The sequence below is a fragment of the Dreissena polymorpha genome, chromosome 3 (genome assembly GCF_020536995.1).
Source record: "Dreissena polymorpha isolate Duluth1 chromosome 3, UMN_Dpol_1.0, whole genome shotgun sequence".
NCBI lineage: Eukaryota > Metazoa > Mollusca > Bivalvia > Myida > Dreissenidae > Dreissena > Dreissena polymorpha.
The window spans coordinates 108426549-108445985 of NC_068357.1; the positions used below are offsets into that span (position 1 = coordinate 108426549).

Below are 19437 nucleotides of genomic sequence, written 5' to 3' on the forward strand. Positions count from 1 at the left end.
GATTTGACAAATTTACCATATAATTCCTTCCAATTGCCGAATTATGTGGTGCGTACATGGACACATTTTGTTAGGACCGAACATCTAATTGACCACTGAAAACAAACGGTCAAAGTGTAATAAATATTTGCCAATCCATAGTACATATATTCCTGATGTTTGTAAATAGAAGACGTGACCACGTTAAATCTATATTTGAAGCATGCAACATATTACCAGTCGACGGACGTAGCTCATTTTGTCTAGTCGTGTTTGCAAGGATTAAAGGGACCTTTTCACAGATTTTGGCATGTGTTGAAGTTTGTCATTAAATGCTTTACATTGATAGATGTAAACATTGAATCTAAAAAGCTTCAGTGACAAATAATAATAAAATTAAAGAAAGATATACAAGATGTGTTTGTGAAACGCTATGTCCCCCCATTTATGTAGTTTAGTTTAAACCTATTTATTTTAGCTCGATTGCAAAGAAAGTAATTCCTACTTATTTGAAATGCTCTCGAGTCCGTTTCCTGGGCCTAGAACCAGTACTTGGTGTCTATATGGGAGATCGAAAGAACGCTCCCACAGCGGGGATCGAACCCGTGACCTCCCGGTCGCAAGGCGGACTCCAGATCCATTACACCACGGCGACCCATTTATTTGACCTTCAACCTTGAAGGTTGACCTTGCAAAGCTTCATAATTGTCAGGGTTTTAAATCGTCAACATATATGCATATAACGGATATTTTAGAACATGGTAAATCTTCAGTATTTCTTTTTCCTCACAAATATCATAACTAAAATGAAAAAGTTCGATTCTAAAACCTGTTTTTTTATATTTAATTTTGTCAATTTATCAAAACGTGAAATGGCCTCTTTAAAGTAAATCGATCGAATTGTTATGCAACAATATGATTTTCTAAACAATTGAAATATCTGTTAATAATTGGTGGTTGAATAGTTATATCAGTCTTCAAATATGCACACGTTATAATGTTCTTATTAGCCGACTAGGTGTACGAAAAACTTGTTATCATCGGCTATTATTTACGCTACATGTCATCATTTGGTATGTTCCAATTATGTGTTCAAACACCTTATTACAAAACAAACACTCAGGTCATAATTCTCCCATGTAGAGTACACTTATTGCCCATCGGCTAATATGTACAGATCGTATTTGCCTTCCGCGCCAACACGGTAGCTATTATGATGTCCGTCCCGATCCCAAGTGACCACCACCTGTAGGCTGGTCCGATTCCCTAGGTACCAGGTGTCCACGGTTCCCGGGCCCCCGCTGTCCTGCGCAATATATGACACAAATAATTTTGTTTTCGTTAGAACTTCTTAATAATTTTGCACAGATTTTATTTATAAGATATATATATATATATATATATATATATATATATATATATATATATATATATATATATATATATATATATATATATATAGAGAGAGAGAGAGAGAGAGAGAGAGAGAGAGCGAGAGAGAGAGAGGCTCTCGAGAGAGAGAGCGAGAGAGAGAGAGGAGAGAGAGAGCTCGAGCGAGAGAGAGAGCGAGAGCGAGAGAGAGCGAGAGAGAGACTCGCTCGAGAGAGAGAGAGAGCCGCTCTCGAGCAGAGAGAGAGCTCTCTCGAGAGAGAGCGCTCGAGAGAGAGAGAGAGAGCGAGAGAGAGAGAGAGAGAGTCTCTCTTCGCTGGCTCTCTCCAGAGCTACTCTCCTGCTCTCTCTATCTCTGCTCCTCAGAGAGAGAGAGAGAGAGAGAGAGAGAGAGAGCGCGAGAGAGCGAGAGCGAGAGACGGATAGAGAGAGAGAGAGACTCCGCGCTATTATCGGGTTCGTTCACTTGTATTGATTCATTTTAATACCATGATGTAAAAACAATCAGACAGCCATTGCGTCAATTAAAATCTTACAACAATACATTTTGAAGTAATGCGAGCAATTCTAAATCACGATATAAAATGTAATTCAATTAGTACTGCTACCGTTTATTTGATTACGAACATAATACGGAGACATTCGTGCGCTTTTTATACAAACAAGATAAAGTTAACAACACTAACGATCGAGCGTGTTGCTTAGGGTTTTGCAATATAGTATAAATTTTGGACTGTGAAAACAATATTTATTTTCAAGTTTCGAAAAAAGATGTAATACAACATAACTGCAAGTGAACATTTGCATCAGATTGCCGTATTGCCATGACTTAATTCAGTTTTGCAAGATTTTTTTAATCGGTTCGTTTCATCGTTTCAAAAATCATCGCAACTCTTGAGAACATAGAACAAAATTCGTTCGGCATTACAATTAGGATTTTCGAGCTAAAATAGTGTAAGTCGATTTTGCACATAAAAGGTTAATAATCAAGGGTCAACTACTATTTCTTACGAGTGATTATAGAGGAATCTTTGTGTTCTTATTAAATAGGTAGGTTAACGATTATCGCGCTAAAATGAAGCTGAACACTTTCATAAAGAAAATAACAAAATGTATAGAGGGTACGAATATTTCGCATCATCAGCATGTATACGTATAGAGGGTAAAGCACTTTAAATACGATAGCGACGATTTGATTTTTTTAAGTGTTACAATTCACCATGTACGGCTCAAAGTATTGCATCACGGAAAGCATGCGGACTTGCTTTCATCGCTATAGGCACCGACTTTGTTTCATTGCACCAGGCCGTAAAAGGTGCGTCATAGCGCGAACTACCGCAAGCTGTGAGTTACTGGTATACCTGATCACCCCAATCCCAGTCTGCACCACGAACGACCCTGGTCCCGTTATCAATGTGGTTGAGCTGATCGCTATCGAATATCGCCTTTATGAGGAAACCGTTGGGGAGAATCGTGGTGCCCACTATAGGGGGCGTCGTTAAAAAGAGAGAACTTGTTTAACCTGCTTATCTACTGCGAATCATGTATCCGGCGAACATAATTATACTTTAAATATATAAAACAAACAAGTCATTTCATTTTTATGTTGTATGTTTGTATGATTTTAAATATGGATGAATATGGTATCGACATTTAAGTAACGAGTATAAATTTATTTTCAGTAACCTATGCCCATGAGAATTTGTCCTTATTATTAAACTTTCTTAATTGCTTTTAAATCATACCTTAACTATTTTTTGGCTGTCACACCTTGGCAGTTTTACTGCATTTTATTACAGTTGTACAGTCGCAATATGATTAATGCAGAAAAGGGGCCGATAAGAGCCACTCTTGTCCAAACAAGTCGATGTTGATATGGTTTTCCTACCATATCATATGAATAGATATGTTTATTATTATGTGCCACCAAAATTCGAATTATATAATAACAAGACTGTATTATGTAATTATAAACTATTACGTACCGCAATATGTGTTACACAGGTCGGCATCACAACAGTGGTTACAGTCATGGGGACCATGTGACCGAGTGATTGGTAGTTGCAGGGGACTGCTTCTGCCAACAACAGGGACGCCAGTATGTTGCAACCCACAGATCTAAAAAAGGTATGTCTTCTTTTTCCAATGTGAATTCAACTGTGAATTCATGATTTTAACTATATTTTTTCATTCATTGAAAACACTCGCAAAAACTTAATGAAAGCGCTCGAGCGTACTATAAATTTCAATTCAATATGTATCTTTACAAGCAAGTTCATAACCACACAGTAGAACAGCTCATTAAACAGCTTCAGAAAGAACAAAGCTGAGTTAAAACTTCAAGATTTTTAATCGCAATCAATGAGAAACTGTGGTTTGTGGTCCGAAATATTCATTATTTCTCACTAAAAATCACATTATTTCACATAAAAGTTATTATCAGTTGTCGTGCTATATTTGATGCATTTGTGGTAGCGTATTCGTTTTTGTTTTTTGGCTGTGAACCCAAAACATCTGTCTCGTAAAAAATTCGCACTTACAAGTGCATTAACATATTAATTGTTACAGTGCAATAATAAAATTGATACTGTACATATGTGCTGGCGACCTATCAGTGTTTGAGGAAAGTTAAAATCTGTCTACACGATCATTTATTAGTTTAGTTTTCATGCTAAAATTTCAAATGTACAGATTCTGTCAAAATAAAGGATTACACTAAAGCATCCGTTTATTAATGACATTCAAACGAGAATACGATTATAGGGATACAACCAGTTTCAGAGGAGGGCATGATCATCTGCGGGCGCTCGAAGAATCAGTTCCTGCCCGAGTGCTCCTTTTGAGAGCGCCCGCAGATGGTCATGTCCGAGAAAATGTGTTTTTTCGCTATAAGTGCATAAACAAATCACAAATACCAAAATAAATTAAAATAACATTGAAAAAAATATGTCTTGTTCATTCGACATCGACAAAATAATTCGATTATAACATATGACGTCATACAGTTCAAGGTTGTGTTTTACATATGCCTCACTCAGTTACATCAGAAATGACGAGGCTTAACCTTCGGATTGGCAGTTTTCGATTTAAAGTGTGTTTAAACAATGGATTTATGCAAAGTTGAAATGCAACCACGCAAAGCAAGAAATGAGGAATTATTTTGGAATTTACTGGTCGTTACAGATAAATATATAGTCAGAATAAGTCATTGTTTTCATAGATGTTACTTTCGTACAGGTCTATCTTATTTCGTTCCAACAAAATTTTCTAACAATTAATACTTCCAACATATTGTTACTGAATTATTTCAAGAATACGACATGAAAGAAGGTACATTAACACTTACATTTACAGCATAGTCTTTTGAAAGTGTTGAGTAAATAACCTTAACTTTATTGACGTTGTCAATAAATAAAGCTGTTGTCAAGAGAGTGCATATGGTATAATTTGAAAAGTGGATTGAAATATTCCTTGCCTTTATCCATGCATGCATGAGGAAACTAGTGCTAATTCAGTTCCCCATTTATGCTTGGAAAGTCGTCGAAGGCTAGAGTTATTAACAAAGTTTATAATAACTTCATTGAATCCAATGAAAAATGGGAAATAACTGTGCGTGGACCAGTTTATGGATATGAAAAACACATAACAGGGCTTGAAGGGCACGTGAATCGCCTTGTTAATACACGATTTCTCCCGTTCATGCCTTCCTTTTGCCAAGTTTCTGCACCCCGCCAGAGGGCATTATAGATAGAGTTTATTCAATAATAAACAAATATATGAGGTAATTGTTGTAAGTGCGTACCTCGTTTGATATACAACCGGATGTAAATAGTGTTGTTCCGAACTGGTCTTGCCCATTGGCTCTGCACATCTGTTTAAAGTATAAATTCAGGCAAGTTATTTTGCCTTAATCAAAAAATTTCATTGGAATCTGATATATACAATATTAATGCAACTGTATTGTATACTATAGGTGAGAAACAATTTACATGTACAAAAAAAACAATATAACGAGCCTAAAATCCAGGAAATGCCAATCTTTATTTAATTACTCAATATGTTTTATGTTGATTGTGCACATTGAATGCGTTATTACATTAGCAGCATGACATAATTTAACTCAAAATTATCTGCACGCATTAAAAAAAAGTTGTTTTGTGATGAGCTGAGCAACACAAAATATCAACAAGTAAAGTAAAATTAAACAAGTTTCTTTTCCGGTTTCTTTCCCCAAAACACACGGCGAAAATCAGCATTTACCATTTAAAAGGCAACGGTATTTCATAATTTGCAGCCAACACAAACAAAAACAGTTGTCGCAAAATAAAGAAAGATCGAAGTCAAGCGTCAGTGTGTTGGAAATAAGATAAAATTTGTCTTAAGACTTGTTTTCAAATAGTTTAACTAATTAGCATAGCATACTCAAGTAACAAAATAAAGATTTATTCACAAATACTTTGCTTTTTTCCCGGTTAAACATACTAACCTCTCCTTTCCTACAAACTTCAACATGATGGCAACGGCCCTCAGGTAACGGATTCTGACAACTGTAACACACAGGGCCACTTTGGGGTGGATATCCTGGAAGAACGTTGGATTCGCAGTTATTTTGGGTGTTGAGTATACTTACAAAAACACGCTCTCTATCCCCTTTTTTATTTGTATGTTTTTTTTTAACCTTTAAAGGGATCTTTTCACGCTTTGATAAATTGACAAAATTGAAAAAAGTTGTTTCAGATTCGCAAATTTTCGTTATAGTTATGATATTTGTGAGGAAACAGTAATACTGAACATTTACCATGGTCTAATATAGCCATTATATGCATCTTTTGACGATTTTAAAACCTAAAAATTATAAAGCGTTGCAACGCGAAACGATTGAATAATTTGGAGAGTTCTGTTTTTGTCGTTAAATTTTGTGAAACTACGAAGATTGCTTATATAACGTATAAAATGCATTATGTATATGTACACGGCGGAATAGCTCAGTAGGCTAAAGCGTTTTTACTTCAGGACTCTGGCAGGACTGCAGGGGTCACTGGTTCGAAACCTGGTCCGGGCAATGTTCTTTTCCTTTTTTTAATTTTATTCTTGATTTTTTACTGGAGCTTTTACGATCCAATGTTTACATTTATCGATATAAAGCATTTAATGAATAAGTTAAAAAATGCCAAAATCTGTGAAAAGGCCCCTTTAACACGTGTTTCGTTTTCGATATAAGATAGGCGATTTGATTACTTCACGAACACATTTTTGTTATGTTGGACGGCGTCTGCGTTCATTTGTTTTAAAGCCTCAAGTGAACTTATATAACCATTGTGATCAATCTTGACTTACACAAACCACTTGTATTTGATACTGAGCTATACATTCCTTAGCAAAACAGTAGATATTATCATGGGAAAACGCGTCGATCCATAATCTGTATATGTTTACCTTCTTCACCACATCCAGCTTGATTACACACATCTCTGTCACAACATTGGGAGCAATAACTTGAACTGGCGATTGAATTTTCACACAACTATCGTAAAATAAAAATACTGTTATTTAATATCATAACAAAATAAAGGTTTACAGTGAGAAGGCTAATAAATTGTGTTATGAACTATAGCCTACATGCAATCCATCTGGTAAAGTATGAATATATGAACTGAACATTTCGTATATGCGTGCTACCCAGAGAAGATAAAAAAATAAAATAAACTAAAGCATAAAAAGTATACAGATACAGTGGGTATTTATAATCTATGTTGTTATACACTTTACATGAAATGCTACAGTAATGAATGTATTGACTTATACAAATTATGAACTGGACATTACATAAATGCTTGCATCTTTTTAAAACAACGACAAAGTAAACGAATCTTTTATGTTGGAAATTAATCAGTAATTGTTCTATTTTTGTCAACAACAGGTACATACACTTTTTGCTCGACACCCCAGGCTGTAGCCTTCTTCACCAAAGGTATTTGTCTGTCTCTCAACAAAGCAAGCCTATATTACAATGCGTAAAATATGTTTTATTAAACGAAATCAGAAGGGATTTATCAGCATCAGTTGCAATCGTAAAGTAATGGTCCATGCCTATAGCTGGTTTTAGGCTTTTATGTATTGACTCATTCCGTGTTTTAAGAAACAGTATCGTGACGACCTTAAGTTACATGTTTGATAAGTATTTCGAATAGTTTATTGCAATAGCTGATTACCATGAGAATTTAACAGATGTTTAGTGTTCTAGATGTACTTGACATTCTCCAATTGCAGTCAAACACGAAAAGAAAGGTTAAAACAGCGCCCCGTGAAAAGTTATTGATATTATCAAGATTGCATGAATAATTGCACATTTTAACACGTGACGTAATTGGTAGATTGAGGATACTCTTCGTGATAATTGTCATTAAAAAATGGTCGAAAAGTACGACTTTCGGGTTTCGCTAATCAGCAAGGAGATAAATAAAGCTTGGTTAATCTGTTCATAAATATAATTTGAATTTAATAAAAATGGTATAGTTAGGTTGAAACACTATAAAAAACGATGCAAAAAGGATATTTGGTCGACAAACATAAAAACAATAAATATCAATATTTATAAAATTCAATATTAATTTTGGTATTCATTTTATATACATCCGTCTTGACGATAAAGTAACAATGACAAAGCGAAATACGAAGATACGTAAAATTATACAATATATTTAATTTTATCAAATATATATCTACGAATTTAGAAAAATATTTTGGTTAACGAGCCTTTAGAAAGCTTAGCAACGCATTTTCGACGTGTTGAGTAAAAAAGGCATGAACTTACAATATGTGTAAGAATTTTTTGTGTACAATTTTGTTAATTGACATGACAGCAGCTGATGTGTAGAACGGCAGCAATCCACAGCACTTACTTGCACAAATATTTGCAATAATTGTACAACATGGGATAAGTAGTGCATCATATTATACAAGAAAATAAATAAATAACAGACAAGCGGGTGATGACACGAATTTTATCCCAATAATCTTTTTGCAATTTCATTATTCCTATATCTAACTATCTCGGTCAAATACTAAAGCTTTTAATGTATACTTTAAATACTCAAAATTATATATCTCTCATAAAAAAGTGCACTTTGTCCTATTGAAAGTCATGAAAGAATGAAAATAATTATTGCCAGGCCAATCCTTTTTTGTCTTCCGAAAACCGTCTGTGGATAGCAAGCCGATCATATGACTCACTCTAAATAAGATATACATACAAATTATATATTTAAGTTATATTAAGTATGTTTATTTACATCATCATCCGGACATGAAAGAACCGTTTCACAATGTCGAGGCTTTACCACGTAATCGCATTGCAGACAGGTCAGCGCTTCAACTGTATAAGGAAATATTTGTAAAGCGGTCATCGTATCGTGATTGCAAAACATCTATTAATAACGCGACATTACGATAAAATTGATGCATATTCAAACTGTTGTGAAGGTGTTGTGTACGAGAGTTAAGCATCGTTTGAAATACGCGAACGGTCGCCTTTGCGTAGTGGATATAGTGGGAGCGTTCTTTAGATATCCCCCAAAGACACCAAGTACTTGTTCTAGTCCATGTTAACGGACTCGATAGCGTTTTAAATAAGCCTTAGGCGTTCGATGCAATCCATCTTAAATAAATAGGTTTAAACTAAATTCACATATTCCCATCATACCAGTTTGCACGCCACAGTAGATTGACCATATCACCAACGATGTTGTAATAACGTTCATTCTGTAAGGTAAACTTTTATTTTACAGGAAAATAGTGTTCAAACAAGAGCAACAACAACAACAACAAAAAACGTATTGAAAGTTTTATATGCAATTAGTGTGTACACGTATCTATGTAATGATACAAAACAATTATTTGCAAATACAGTTTACTAAAAACGAGTAATTGTTAAACTTACGTGCTAACGGATAGAGTTTCAAAGTGTGGAATGACTTCGCTGACATGGAAAAGCGATAAGATGTGCTTACATGCGCGTTACTGATTGGCTATAATTACACAATGCACTCTACACAGAACGATAAAACGATGTGTTAAAGTTTTACACTTATCATTCATTACTAAAAAATAAGTTTTATAGAAACCCGGATTTTTATTAAACATTACATTAACTGTCAAAACGCCTTTGTAGTTATACGCTATTCTAAATGATCTGGCGTATATTAAGTCTAGGTAAAAAGTTTAATCAGGTTTAATGTTATATAATGATCGTTTAAGGGGCAATGCTGCAGTTTTGCTGATTTTTTTTCCATCGAATAGATTTTGTCCAAACTTTATACTTAAGATATACATACGAATACTATATGAAACATGAATTAAAAACATAGGGTCACCGGCCTTGTTTTGATTTTATTCACCATTATAAAACATGAACTTTTCCAATAAAACTGAAAACAACTCTAATTGCGTAAAAGTAATAAATAACCTATGAAATTGGCAACATGTAGATATTGTATAAGCTGAGATACAGCATATACCATTTAATTAAACCACACACTACCAATATAATAGAGTACACATGTTAAATTTTAATAAAATTATTTTTTTATAATTTTTATGTCACCCAAATAAACATCATTTTTTTACTATTGTAACCACATAAATGGAATTTAAAAAAATTCTGTCAAATAGAATTCTGCGAAACTGCTCAAATATGTTCATCTACGTATTGTCATCATAAAACACAAATAAAAAAGGGGGTCACTGCACCTTAAACATATATTTTTTGTCTAGACGTCAAATTTCATCAAATACAGCAATTAGACAAGACCCAAGTACCGGTACATAGATTGTCAGAAATATGCATAAACATTGGAAATTGTTTACAACCTTAACTGGGATCGCAACGGCTTACCAAAAGACATTAATAAAAGACAATATTTAATCACAAACATAATAAACTTAATCATTAATAACTTACATTTTCACAGAAGTATGTGTTTAAATGCTTTAAATTGATAAATGTAAACAACAGGACTAAAGAGCTCCAGTATAAAACAAGAATGAATTTAAAGAAAGAAAAAAAACTCGGTCATTTCTGATGATTCTGATAACAAAAATATTGAGTTGCGTTAATAGCATCATCGGTGTTGCTATAAATATATCCTCGGTTAAATAAACTGCCGCAACACACCTTAAGGCTTGCGCTATTTTGTAACAAACTCCGTTTCTTGTATAGGACGTTATGACACAAGCCACTCGGCTGATGAAAAAGATGCAAACTGTTTGATCAATTTACCAACGTATAAATCCTTTCATTTTGTATCTCATAATCACTTTAATTGTACAAATATTTCAAAGAGCTATTCTGCATGGTTTTTAATCTGTACTAATACTGCCTTACAAATTTAGGATATATTGTTTTATTGATTGTTAATTATCATTCTATGTAGTAAAGCGTTTTTGTGTTCACACCAGATGTCTATCAATCAATAACTAATAGGTTATTACAGGTCGCCGTGGCGTAATGGATATGTTTTCCGCCTAGCGACAGGAAGGTCACGGGTTCGATCTCCACTGGGGCAGCGTTCTTTATATCTCTCCCATAGACACCAAGCACTGGTTCTAGTCCCGTGACACGGATTCGAGAGCGTTTCAATTAAGACTACGGCTTTCTATGCAATCGAGCTAAAATATTAAGGTTTAAACCAATAACTAATTGATCGATAAACAAACACAAATGACAACCTCATTCAAAACAATATTATCAGTACATATGTTATCATAATTTTAGTTACATTTGATGAAGTACGTGGCATGATGTCGGAACAACGAGTCTTGGATTACTATACTAATTGTTATGATACCATGTTGATCACATAGCTGCAACGCGTCATCTTACAATTAGTACGTAACTATACACACTATATATGGTCGCAACATGTTTGTATGATCAAATTTGATGACATTTTTCAATTTATTAGACAGGGAAAACATTCGACTGCCAAACTCACTGAAATAAAAATAGTTTGCATTGTTTCTCATTAGCGCAATTTACAAATATAATGCCACTTACCATAATGTTTAAAGCATAAGCTAATTGTATTATTGAAAATTTAATTAAGGTGATTATTTACGTAAAAAAATGTAAAATGGCCGATAAAAGAATTGCAGACAGTAGCAAAGATTATACAAATGCACATAGCAAGCTTCGTTTAGGATTCTGCGATAAATTATTGCGTCTTAAAAATCACTTTAATTTTGCAGTGGAGCTTGAGTCGATAACGAAGTATTCATACAGGAATGCGGGATAATGGTCTTTGAATAAACGGTATCTTTGAATATGCCAGTCTAGAACATTTTCTGGAAATATCTCAAGACTACCACCAGACTATCTGTTTGACATTATGTTCGGTTGAATATTCTGACACACACATCGTTTAAAGAATATCCAAACACGCATTCTTAGACCTTTCAGGAATGCTACTTTGTACTTGTAACTATGTCGCCAATGCATCCAGAATGAGCATATAACGAGGAGAACGAAGGATATGCTATTATAAATAACAATAACGAGTAACGAAACCGCTCTACCATTCCTCTGCAATAGTTTCTGTAATCGGTTGGTTCTAAAATCATCTGTTGTGCTGATGATATAAGACGTCTTTTGGGCCTATTTCAAGTCCAGTGTGTTATAAGCGTCCACAATCAATACCACATCCCCTCCCCCCATTGCAATTTGCTCACCATAGATCTGTTCAAACAAGGTATGGGGTATCACCAAAAGCCACGTTGCTGCTATTGTGATTAGAAGCCTAGAAGTGACTTTTGCTGGCACCGAATGCTACTATCAATGATGATGTAAAGATATGGGTGCTGAAATTATAGTGTTTACTTGTTCAAACACACAACCAGTGATAATGGCATCATTGAAAGAAAGCGTTAAGCTTTGAGTTAACTATACAAAATGCACTTGGAGTCGTGAGAGGTGCACATGGATGAGAAAAAAAACGTTATTAATTGTATAAGTGTAAAAGGAAATTGATACATTTACACATTCACACATACACATGGAAATGTTATGAGTGGAGATTAACGTGATGTTATTAAACGCATGAATAATTAGGTCCATAATGTAATAGGTTTGTTATCTAACATGTAATACAAAGTTTATAACTGTATGCCTGTTTTTATTGTACAGCATTAATATCCATGATCTTGGTTGAACAAAAGCAAACTCGCATTTTAAACATACAACTGTGACCTTGAAAGGTATGTGAGCGCGCATATGTTTATAATACGTTCATCGTTTCCGTGATATCTGCTTTGTTGGCAAAGAAAACAGGCCAATTCAGCCAATTAGAAATGTGTCAATGTAAAATAGAATCCTTTGAAGTTTGAATTAAATAAGTTACAATAACGAGTAACAAAACCGCTCTACCATTCCTTTGCACTAGATTTTGGAAGCAGTTAATCCTAAAAACATCTGTTGTTCTAATGATATAAGACGTCTATTGGGGCTATCTAAAGTCCAGTGGGTTATAAGCGTCCACAATCAATACTTCATCCCCTCCTCCCATTGAATGCAATTTGCTCACCATAGATCTGTGCATGGATGAAACTTAATTTTAATGTTATTTAGGTATTAACGGAAATTGACGTATGTATAAATTCACAAACATAGATTTGTTATGCGTGGAGATTTACGTTATGTTATTACACACATGAACACGTAGATATATAATGTTATAGGTTTGTTCTATTATATGCAATTAAAAGGTTATACATGCATGCCTGTTTTCACTGTACAGAATTAAGATCCATAATATTGGTTGAACAAAAACAAGCTCGCATTCTAGCCAAATAACGGTGATTTTGAATGTTTTTTTCACGCGTATATGATTGTTAAATGTTCACTGGATCCGTCGTATTTGCTTTGTTAGCAAAGGCAAAGGGTAACGGTAGCAATGTCTCAGAATAAAGTAGAATCCTATGAAGTTTAAATTAAATGGATTAACTCATTAATGCATAAATACTTCTCAACAATATTAGGATAAACCTCTTGGTACAAACAGATGTAAGAAACCTCTGTGTATATCTCAATTGTATCCTGTTAATTTGCAGACCATTTGCATTTCATACGATGTTTCACGTGTTTAGAAACTCTAAACGAGTTCAAAGTTATTTATATTTCAATTGTGAAAACAAATGAATCAGTGAAGTAAAGCAAATACTGATTGTTTAATTTAAGCTTCACATCTTAAAAATGCTGCACAGTGTATGTTCAAGATGAAAACGTATACATTCCATATGAAATTATTGAAAGAAGTTTTGATATTGTTCTGTTTTGAGTAGTCAATTGGTCATTTGTTAATAGAAAGGACTAGCATTCGGGAACAAGCTTGTTCCTTCTTATAATGTTCATGGAAGATCATTTATCTTATATTAGATAAACTCCTCATGTGTTGTTATGTTAGTACGTGTTTTGTGAACGTCTAACAGCCGCATTTCTACTACACAACAGTCCCGATAGAATCTGTGTCACCACGGTGGTTCAGAGGAAAGACACTACTGAAAAATATACAGCCACAACTATAATCGCGACCCAGCCTAATTCATTACCCTAAACATAAGATTGCAGTTTCGTGCGAAATAATAATTGTTAAGAGCTCTTTTGCCACACACCGTTGTGTGACACTTCATCCCAATTATTTTCCCAGCTCGCATATAAAAATTGGCGAGAAACTGACGCGAGGAACTGAGGAGCAAATGCGATGGTTCCGAGGAGAGATATGGCAAATTGCGGAGTATTAACGTTTTATCTTGAGCTGTGGATCATGATCGTGAGTAAAAGTACTCGTATCTTTCGTGCATTATGTTGAAAATGTATTCTAGCAGAAATATTTGATACAGCGCTAACAATATTAGTATCACAGAATAATCTTTATTTTGTACATGATTGCAAATTTATCCCAAAATACACCCGTTGAAGGTCTGGGCTTAATTGATCTTGCGTGAGAGAGGAGACAATAATTTATTTGGGATCATTCAAGATGGATAATACAGAAGTGCTTCAGGCGATCAATTCGGTTTTCAAACTTGTGGTATATATTTTGCTCTCAAACATTACCTCATAGTTTCATTATAATCCTATTTAAACTGTTTGAGTAAGAGAGACTTCATTCTCCTGGACGCCGCAAATCCAAATAAACCGCGGGTTTCCCCAAAATACGTTCCCTTTTTTAAACGATCTTATAAAAATGACCAATTAAAATACCTTTCCACTTGTTTATTATTGAATTGTTTTATAAAATGAACACAGTTGTCCGTTTTATAATAACAAATTATGCACTGAAAATTATCGGAAAGTATGCGGTGTTGCGCTGTTTGCTTTTTTAGGTCACTCTGACGTTTCAAGAAAACGATTGGTAGCGATTTATCAGAAGTTCCGACAAAAACATACTATATTGTTTTATCACTACTGTATTCACTTCTTCAATTTCGTTTTAACTATTCCCAAGTTCCTTTGGACTTAAGAAACGCCATTCCTTAAAACGATCCGGCCATATCAATCACCATTGAAATGATTTAACGGGTCAAAAGAGTTAGTTAAAATGTGGTAACTGACCAGTTATCTGCAACTCATCTTGCTTCCAGTTTTTTATAAAAATATATATATATTATATTATATTCGATATTTTACACGACTGTATAGTCCTCTAAGCCGAGTGGCACTGTCTTTTTATTAGGATCGGAGTTAGTGTTCGTGTGTCGTATCAACGAATGTGCACTAAAACTAAATTTATATTCACATCGTACATGCATGATCAGTTGTCAAACGAAAGTACGGTTGATATTCAAATGCATTATTTTCTCTTTCCGATATATTCTTTTTGTATGTTGATGCTGCGTTTACAAATATAATTGTATATGAAGTGAAAACACCAAAAATAAACAACGGTTGCGATAAACACCTATAAACATATTATACACTGTTAGATGCGCATCATATCACTTTAACGAGATAATGCGTTCGTGCCTCTGTCAAAGATGTTTATTAAAGACAATTATCCTGCCCAAATTGATAATCCGTAAATAAAATCACTATGTTTGTTTCATGTTGTACATTTTCATCTTAAAATTAATACTTTGTTGAGAAAATTAACGAAAATAAAATTTGTTAAGGCAATATAGGGAACAACGAAACCGTTTAAGTTGAAATCACAAAGATAAGTTTACTCAGTATATAGATTCGTATATTATCGTTTCAATTACACCTAAATTATGTATCAATAAAAATAAAGGTTCAGGCGAAGGCAGATATCCGCTTTTCAATAAAAAATGTCTGTGTCGTCCTGCAATCTTACAAAGTTTTGCTAATGTATATGTCCATAACTATTTCAGTCAAAATCACAAAATTCATTTCCGGCTATAGATTTTTATATAACGTTTTAAAATTGTATTTAAATTATAGATAAAATGACAGAAATAATAAAATTGTAGGCAAAGGCAGGTACGAACTTTTGAATAAAAAGTCTTCCTCGGCCTGAAATCTTACAAAGTTGCACTCATAAATATCTCCGGACCTATTTCGGTTTAAATCACTAAGTTTACTACCAGCTCAACATTTTGATTTCCCCAAAATTACCCTTTAATCCTTGCATTTCATGAAGAAATAAATACGTTTTACGCAAAGGCAGTACCGAAAGGTGTACTTAGAAAATACTTAACTGGGCCTTAAATATTACTAATAATACGTATAGTCGCTTAATATTGCTGCAGAGACACATATTATATGTAGTTTTCTTATATGACTTTAATTTATTGAACTGTAATAAATATAGAAACTTAATTTCATGTTCACTTGTTTTAAATGCTACTGTGGGAAGTCAACAAGTTTATTCGTATCAAGCGGGCGTACACGCTGAAGTCTCGCGTGTAACAGATAACAGAGGGCCGCGAGATAAGACAAGATATGCTTCAGAGAATTATTTTATTTTTTACAAACCGGATGCAGTGGATAACAGTTTTGTTGTTAAATTCGTGATCACATACCTTACGTCGAGCTTGCGCCGAGTTTTTTTCAAAAACGTGCGACGGACGCAGGTCAAACGTGCGTCTTATACTTGATCGCAAAGTCGACTCAACCGACGCAACTGACAACAGTGCCAGCGCTGAAGTTGATACGTTTATCGCGCGTCAAACACAGTCAAAAGGGAACCGTGTGCATATCATGCTTTGAACATACGTCGACCATACGGTGTTTCAAAATAAATTCAAAGAGAGACGGTAAAATCATCAAAGCGTCTTTGCAGATGACCAACGACGAATATGCGTATAAATCCTATATAACAAAACTTAAAACTGCGCTTGATAACTCAATCCCTGTAAGCAAAACACCTAAAAAACTCAAACGGTCTGTACCATGGTGGAATCAAGAATGAACAGACGCCATTAAATATCGTGAAAAATGTAGGAGAAAATGTATCCGAATCAGAACCGGACCTAAGTATGACAAATATAGGGAAGCCCGCAAAAGTGCTAAACAAGTATTAAAAAAGGCAAAATTAGAAAGCTGGAACGAATTCTGTAATAATCTCTCACATAAAACAACTAGCAAAGAACTATGGGATCAAGTTAAGCGCATGCAAGGCAGATCCCCTACTAATACACCTATCTTTCGGGTTAACAACGAAGTTCTTGTATCTAACGCTGATAAAGCTTCTGCTCTGGTACAACATTATCAAAAAGTAAGCAGTGACGAAGGATACTCTGAAACGTTTATTGCAAAGAAAATTAAAACAAAAAATGAATTTCCTGTCTGGTTACAATCTCTTACCGAGGAAAAAACTCACAAGTACAATGCTCCTTTTAGCCTGTTCGAGCTCGAATCAGCTCTCCTTACATGCAAAAACGGCGCGCCGGGCGACGATTACATCCATTATAAGATACTTAAACAACTTCCACTCTCGGGGAAACAAGAATTACTTGCCCTTTATAATAAATCATGGTCTGAAGGTACTCTTCCTGATGAATGGCACGAGGCCACAATAATTCCGATCCTTAAAATCAATAAGCCTAAAGACTCTCCAGCCTCATATCGGCCGATCTCTTTAACCTCTACGTTCACCAAACTAATGCAGAAAATGATAAAACCGAGACTCTGCGCGTATCTAGAAAAACATAACAAAATTTCAGAAGTCCAATCGGGCTGTAGATCTAACCACTCTTGCGAAGATCATTTAGTACGCCTTGAAGCTGATATTAAAAGAGCCCAAAATCTTGGTCAAACCGTAGCAGCCGTATTTTTAGACCTCACAGCCGCATTCGATAAACTATGGAACGAAAACGCCATTAAAACACTTAATACGTTAGGAATAGAGGGTAAAATGCTCAACTGGCTTGCAGCTTTTCTTACAACGCGTAAAATAAAAGTGAGACTGCATGACGCGACATCAGAATCAGTTGAGACTATAAACGGCTGTCCCCAAGGTAGTGTCCTATCTCCAATATTATTTTCCGTGACTATGAACACCCTAGACAGAGAAATTAAGGCACATAATGCACAAAATAACACTGATCTAATCAATTTATCACTTTTTGTAGACGATAGTGCAATATGGACCACATCTAAATCACCGAATCTAGCAATTACTAAAATCCAAAAAGCCCTAACTGCAATAGAAAACTGGAGCGCATCGTATGGCTTCCAAATAAATCCAACAAAAACCCAAGCAATCTTATTCCCTGCCAGTGCACAAAAAGTAGCGGCCAATGCACGTAAAGCAACTCGATCTAAGAAAACCCCTAACTCCCCACAACTTACTCTATGTGGTGCTCCTCTTCCGCTTCTTGACAACATTACTTTTTTGGGTATGACATTTGACAAATATTTAACATGGAAAGACCACATCCTTAAACTAGTTGTACGCTGCCAAAAGGACCTCAACTTTCTAAAATGCATCCAAAGAAACAACTGGGGTACGGATAAAAAAGCCCTTATGCGTATCTATAAAGCCACTATCTGGGCAAAAATAAACTACGGAAGCATTGCGTACAATTCAGCCAGTGAAACGACGAATATGCGGGCACCTTGCGACTAACATGCGTTTGTTGCACGACTGAAACTGACAACTTACGACTAACGCACGGAGATTGCGGTAGAAACACGTTGCGGTAGATACAAATTAATTGTAGCGTAAACATTGAGGTGAATATCCCCAGGGCCCGTATTCACAAACCCATTTTCACACTTAAGAATAAAGAATAGACTAAAAACCAAGAAAAATACGTCCATCGTTTCAATTTATACAGGATTCCAGAAGTGAATATGTCATAAACAAATTTTTATAAATGAATAATGATGTAAATAGAGGTGAGTAATGCCAAGTTTGACTCAAAATTAAAGCAATTCGTGAATATTCGATTTTAAACAATATTCTTTATTCTTTGACTTACGTCTAAGGATTATTTGGTGAATACGGACCTGGGTGCATTTCACATTTAGAACTAGAAGGAAAAGAGGTGATTGGTCGGCGCCAGCGTGAAAACAGTTTTGGCGCGCCCATGAAATGAAGTCAATAAATTGAAAGAAAGCAACTGCTACGTCAATCGAACAATTATTGAGGGAGCTTGAACGAAAGTCATCTCGTGACTATTTGGCTTTACATGGGATACCATGCGCTTTTTTTCATAGACCACTCGGCGTAGCGATTTTTTCTTCCTTTAACTTTCTGTCAAATTAGTAGGTACAACCGAGTAGGCCTGTTTGTTTGCCACTTAACCTTATCCACGAGTAGCATTCTTGTTCCTCATAACAATAATAAATTTACTTTGAAAAAAAAAACGCATTTTATTTTTTCCACAAAAGTACCCATTATTTACTGTGGCATGTGGAAGTTGTGACGAAAGTGCGAAAACTCGGCATTTACCGCGCGTCAGACCTGCCAGGAACGTACAAATATTTTAAATGACACGATTAACACGCTGACTGACTCAAGTCGTTTTCAAACTTAACGAATGTGAGTAAACCGCGAGATGACCGCGCGTCCAACCGTTCGTTATTTACAAATGTCCATTAAGCGCATGCGT

The 19437-nt window shown here is 35.0% G+C and overlaps 1 protein-coding gene across 1 annotated transcript; it reads right to left on the minus strand.

The window, feature by feature from the left end:
• Positions 1–808: 808 nt before the first annotated feature.
• LOC127870934 (uncharacterized) lies at positions 809–10346 on the minus strand. The gene is made up of 11 exons (XM_052413526.1): positions 10328–10346; positions 9308–9346; positions 9071–9129; positions 8661–8743; positions 7297–7368; positions 6805–6892; positions 5855–5949; positions 5171–5239; positions 3354–3486; positions 2730–2851; positions 809–1285 (listed from the first exon to the last, which is right to left on the minus strand). The coding sequence occupies exons 3-11, from the start codon at positions 9126–9128 to the stop codon at positions 1130–1132; spliced, it is 876 nt and encodes a 291-aa protein (XP_052269486.1). The 5' UTR covers position 9129; positions 9308–9346; positions 10328–10346; the 3' UTR covers positions 809–1129.
• Positions 10347–19437: the final 9091 nt, after the last annotated feature.